Source organism: Podarcis raffonei, chromosome 15 (assembly GCF_027172205.1).
Source record: "Podarcis raffonei isolate rPodRaf1 chromosome 15, rPodRaf1.pri, whole genome shotgun sequence".
In the NCBI taxonomy this organism is placed as follows: domain Eukaryota; kingdom Metazoa; phylum Chordata; class Lepidosauria; order Squamata; family Lacertidae; genus Podarcis; species Podarcis raffonei.
The window spans coordinates 40,025,001-40,030,882 of NC_070616.1; the positions used below are offsets into that span (position 1 = coordinate 40,025,001).

A 5,882-nucleotide genomic window follows, 5' to 3' on the forward strand; every position below is an offset into this window, starting at 1 on the left:
AAAATGGGAGGGAGAAAATTATGTATGCCATTTTGAGCTCCTTGGAGGAAAGGCGGGATACAAATGTAATAAAATAAATAAATATAAATTAAGGGGTTGACAGTTATGGCTGGGACCTGAGTAGCTTTATGTTGTCACCGTCCTTAAATTTCTCAAATCGTTACCTTTTAAAGCCTACTTAACCTAGTGGCTGTTAACAGATTTTGGTGCTGCAACTTCCATATGTTAGGTCAGGCATAGGCAAACTCCGGCCCTCCAGATTTTTGGGACTACAATTCCCATCATCCCTGACCGCTGGTCCTGTTAGCTAGGAATGATGGGAATTGTAGTCCCAAACATCTGGAGGGCCGGGGTTTGCCTATGCCTGTGTTAGGTGCACAGGAAGCCATCTTATACTGAGTCAGACCACTGGTCCATCTAGTACAGTATTGTCTGCACTGACTGGCAGAAACCCTAGGGTTTCTGAGAGGAACCTTCCTTCTTCCTACGACATCCTTACAATGTGTGTTGAGGGTGGGTGGGTGTCAATGAATGAAATAGAAAAATGGAAGCCTCTTTAACCAGGGGAAACAACTTCTGGGAACTTAGGGGACCGGTTTCCAAACAGCCCTAGAGAAATATTTCCTTTTGTCTGTCAGCTTCACTGGACCCCAAGTATTATGGGAGAGGAAGGGAAACTTATCAATCTCCACTTTGGATGATACCTTCTAGCGGAAAAATTCTTCTGATAAGGTAGCAAGGCATTCTCTGAACTCTTAGAGTTCCTCTCTGTGCCGTGGCACAGAGTTTTTCTAACTTTTTGCCTTCCCAGCAGGAAATAAGTAACTCTTAAAACTTTCAAACCTCATTTTGAACTAGTTTTTTCTCTTCCTACTGAAAAGCAACCTTGATCAGAGAAGCAAAACTTCCCAGGCTAGAGCTGAGGGGACAGTTTGGAAAAGTACTGAAAATATGGTTGAGAGGGTAATGGTGTTTGTGGGCCGTTTAGAGATAATGTTGTAATTCAGAAGCTTTTAACTCCTGTTTGGAGAAAAGAAACAAAGCCGTGATGTGCACTGGACCCCATCTGGTTAATGTCCTGTACGTTATTACTGTAAAAAAACAAACAAACAAACCCACACAAAAACAGCCCACCAGGGCCTCCATCTCTAAACTAAACAGAACACAAAACAATGGTTTATAGTATCATAGAGAGCCTACTTTAAAGCTTGAGGGTGGAGGCTTTGTATAAACTGGTGGGAATCCCATTGCCTCTGAGGGGATTTTATTTCAGTATTTATCTTGGCTATCCTATCAATACTTTCAGAATGCATTGACTGTTGCCTCCCTGCCATTCAACCATTGTGTAAAATTATGACATTTCAAGCTGAAGAAATCCTAGTATAAAATTCTAGGAGCTTCCTTACCTCCTAATGGAGACAGGAAAGGGTAACTAGGACTTTGAAGATAGTAAGTTATTTCATTCATATTTGTTGCCTTATAAAAGTCACTTTACTTTTCTTCAAGGTCATCTGTACATTGTCGATTTAAGATAATTGCTTACACACTCTTCTCTTTCTCTTTCTTCTCATTCTGACTTTTGGGGACCGCATGTGTGACAGTGTGCACTCAGCCTTGTGTTATGCCCATGGTTCTCTGGACTGGGGTCTGTATTCAATTTGTGTGTGCGCACACACACCAGAGGTGCACTTAAGAAAATACAGAAGCACCAACTTCTGACTTACTCCAATTTTACACAAATTAGTCCTCTGTCTCCTAGTCTTTCATGTGGGGGCTAAGATTTGTTCGTTTTGTTCTCGCTATTGAATAAATGCCTTAAAACATTTTATTCTACTGTATTTTATTATACATATTTGGTTTTCAGTGATTGACGAACCTTATGGTATTTTATATATTTGCAAATCACTTAGATATTTTGTTTGTAGAAAGTGATTAATAAATGCTAATAATAATGTCACAAGCCTCCTCTGGCTTTCCATGGCACAGCTAGGGATGTCATAGAATCTCATAAGAAATTAAAACGGGAGCAGAAATTCCCACAAGTTACATGTTCATCAGGAACAGAAATCGCAAAAGCAGGCAGTATTTGCTTTTCCTTTTTTAGTCCACAAATGGTTCCTAAATAGTTACGTTATTTTCTCTATTGTTTTTGATGTTTGCGTTGAAATGTATTTAAATTGATTATATTATTAATTATGTTAGTTTCAGCCAAAGCAGATAGTGAAACAAATAATGCAGGTTTTAGTGGAGGCAGAACTGGAGCACAATAGAAACCGTGATGAACGTGTTGAACACAGGTTAAGACAGAAATTGCTTTCTCCTTGGATCCCTAGCTCCATCCCATATTGCCTTTTCATTGCTAAAAGAAAAAAGAAAAATACGTGTTATTCTGTAATGATGCTGACATGCCTCTTTTTCCCTCCTCTCTCTCTAGGTCCCTCACCATATGAAAACCTTGCCCTATTACAGCTACGACCAACCGGTGATTGGATATTGCCAGGCCCACAAACCCCTCCATGTAAATAAGGGATATGACACAATCTCCCGGGACCAGGCTGAAGCCACCAACTTGGAGTTGAGTCGAGACCACAGCTTCATTGCTACAATTGCACGTTCGGCTGCTCCAGCTATTTACATTGAGAGAATACCAAACTGATGGAATCTCTTTCCTGAGAATCAAGAGAGGGTGTGTATGGGAGGCTTCTTTTTTCTGGGGAGGGGGGAACCTTCGGGTGAAGAGGAACAAGGAGCAAGGAGAAGAAGACAACTCACCATTCCAGTTACAAATGTTTTGATGCAAACAACAGGAAAGGGGAACAAAATAAATAAATAAATGACACGTTGCTTGAGGACTGCCGTATAAGGAAATTCAGTCTAGTGACACTATAGTACCGACTGGAGAACTTGAGAATTTCCTTTGGCTTTAAACTGTCGAACTTCTTGGTGTACATATCAAAGAAAGATTGCTGAGTTCTTATATAAAAATGCGAGTGAGCGAGAGAATTAGATTTCACTCTAGCAACATAAAGGGATGGATTAAAAGTTCTGTTTGTATATTTGATTTTTCTACACTGCACGGTTCCTTCAGAGGAGAACCAGAGGTACCAATTAGGGGTGGGATGGGGGAGAACATAGAATGGAATATGAGATATTGTTTATTACTCTTAGAAGTAACAGAAGGTTTCTTTATTTTTCCATTTGGGGTGGGAGGGAGGGGAATAAACCAAACTGAGTCCCGTTTTCCTTTTCTTTTTCCCCCCTTGAGGGGAGTGGAAGGTCAGTGTTATAATTTCAGATTCCAAACATGGTTATGTTGAACCAAATGGACATTGGCAATTCCTGAAAAAAGAACCAAGAGGCAAAAACAGACAAACCTCGGGGTGCATGTACATTTAAAACACATGCTGTACATTATAGGGAAAGGGTGACTTTTAATTTTTTCCTATCTTCATTGTGCTTCATTGTTGACACTACAATTATGTTTAGGGCTCTATAAAAAAAGAAAGAAAGAGGGAGCAGTTATTGATGACATGAGAGCTCACACTTGAACAGGACAGCTGTGCTGAATGCAGGGGGGGAAAGGGGACTTTGGGTATGGAAATATTCGCTATATACCTGGAAATTGTGGCGGGCGGGCTGAAAATTTGATGGCTGATGTGATTTAAGAAACAAACAAATGGGAGGATGTGTAACACTGTTTGATTTATTTTTAATTAATTATTCTGATCAGTTAGCTTTTGTGTAGTTTTTATCAATAAAACGACAAAAAAAGTGGCGGGAGAAATAAACATAATATTTTGTGGTTGGGAAGCCACAGCTAAATGGATGATTCAGTGTTTTCTTTAGCTGTTTTATATTGTGGCTTCTACAGTCTCGTGAGATGATACAAAGATTTAGCCAAATGAAAAAAAATGCGTTGATGTTTCAGGATCCATGGGAAGAATCTGGCCAAGGGTGGTGGCAGCTATTGTTATTGTTATTGCTACCACTGCAGTTGTTTTCAGTGGGAGTAAGTTAAACACATGCTTTCCAATGCTTCCGATGAGAGATCAAAGCTTTAGGATGGATGGGGTTCTTATTTCTTCTTCATTCCCCGCCCCCTCAATGGAACCCCAATCTTATTTCATTATGCAGGCAAGAAAATAAAAACTGGCTGGATAACTTGTGGAAGCATGTGGTGGAAGCTTTTCAAATCATGCTGACAAAAGTCAAACACTTATTTGGGCAACCCAAGAGGTTTAAAGTCAAACCTTTAAAAGTATGATCACTGACTTTCACAAGAACGAGTACTGCACCGGGATTGGTTGGATTAAGGTTGCATCATTGTTCACACTTCCCTAGTTTAACTCACAAACAGTACAGAATTTTACAATTGCACATTGACTATTGAAGGAGAACCAGAAACGGCTGGGATAGAGAAGAAACCTGTACTAGAATAATTGACACTATCAGCCAGTCCTAGATTGGGCATTGATGTTAATTATTAGCACTCTAAGCCAGCAGTCATTTAATTTCAGCACGGCACTATAGAAAACATGGAACTGATAGCATTCCTGTCCAAAGGACTTGCCATCCACAGTGCTGCAACAATCTTCTCACCTCCCATTCTAAGCAACTTCAAACGTCTGACTTTCAAAGCTCTTAAGTGATGGCTCAACTAGACATAGAACTTGGAATAGGGTGAGAAATTCAGTTGGGTTCTCCTAACAACTCTCAGCACCTTTAACAAACCAAGGTTCCCAAGGTTACTTGTTTAGTCGTTTAGTCGTGTCCGATTCTTCGTGACCCCATGGACCAGAGCACGCTAGGCACGCCTGTCTTCCACTGCCTCCCGCAGTTTGGTCAGACTCATGTTTGTACAGTTGCTTCGAGAACACTGTCCAGCCATCTCGTCCTCTGTCGTCCTCCTTCCCAACATCAGGGTCTTTTCCAGGGAGTCTTCTCTTCTCATGAGGTGTCCAAAGTATTGGAGTCTCAGCTTCACGATCTGTCCTTCCAGTGAGCGCTCAGGGCTAATTTCCTTAAGAATGGATGCATTTGATCTTCTTGCAGTCCATGGGACTCTCAAGAGTCTCCTCCAGCACCAGAATTCAAAAGCATCAATTCTTCGGCGATCAGCCTTCTTGGTGGTCCAGCTCTCACTTCCATACATCACTACCGGGAAAACCATGGCTTTAACTATACGGACCTTTTTTGGCAAGGTGATGTCTCTACTTTTTAAGATGTTGTCTAGGTTTGCCATCGCCTTTCTCCCAAGGAGCAGACGTATTTTAATTTCGTGACTGCTGTCACCAAGGTTACTAGAGGGAGGTAATGACTGTTAACATAGCATAATAATGCTTTAAATGCATGGGGTGGATGTAGTAACAGGCAACACAGCTAGAAGAACTATAAAGGAAAGGAAGGAGGAGCCAGCAACATTCAAAATAACTTAGCGGCACCTAGTTGCTGCAAGAAAAAGTTTCATTTGGGCCAAGTTTGGAGGTAAGAGCATGCATGAGTGAATGGAATCAGAGTTAGCTTTTTGGATTCTGAAACAATGAGCTTCAGAACTTGCCTGCACTGAAGCTGTGTGCAGGCAGTAGATTTGCAGAATTTCAAGCCAATGGGTGTGTCAATTGCCTGTGGTCGTCATGTTCATATATTGCAACGGTTCCAGGTAGTATTCCTTACCACCATATCCAGTTACAGTTGGAAGAAATGAACATCTGTTGCGTATATATGATCCTGGGATAGCTCAGTCGGTAGAGCATGGGACTCTTAATCTTAAGGTAGTGGGTTCCAGCCCCACACTTGGCAAAATATTCCTGCATTGCAGGGGGCTGCACTAGATGGCCCTTGAGGTCCCATCCAACTCTACAATTCTGTGATTCTACTTGTAT

The 5,882-nt window shown here is 41.2% G+C and overlaps 1 protein-coding gene across 4 annotated transcripts in view; it reads left to right on the top strand.

The window, feature by feature from the left end:
• LRRTM4 (leucine rich repeat transmembrane neuronal 4) overlaps positions 1-3,822 on the top strand; it is a 422,603-nt gene extending 418,781 nt beyond the window's left edge. For 2 of the 4 annotated variants that reach the window (XM_053366262.1, XM_053366263.1), the window contains one exon: positions 2,435-3,822. In XM_053366262.1, coding sequence (XP_053222237.1) covers positions 2,435-2,656 — 222 coding nt within the window. In that variant the 3' untranslated portion in view covers positions 2,657-3,822. The remainder of the gene's footprint in view (positions 1-2,434) is intronic. The other 2 variants (XR_008327664.1, XM_053366264.1) reach the window with 2 other exon arrangements.
• Positions 3,823-5,882: the final 2,060 nt, after the last annotated feature.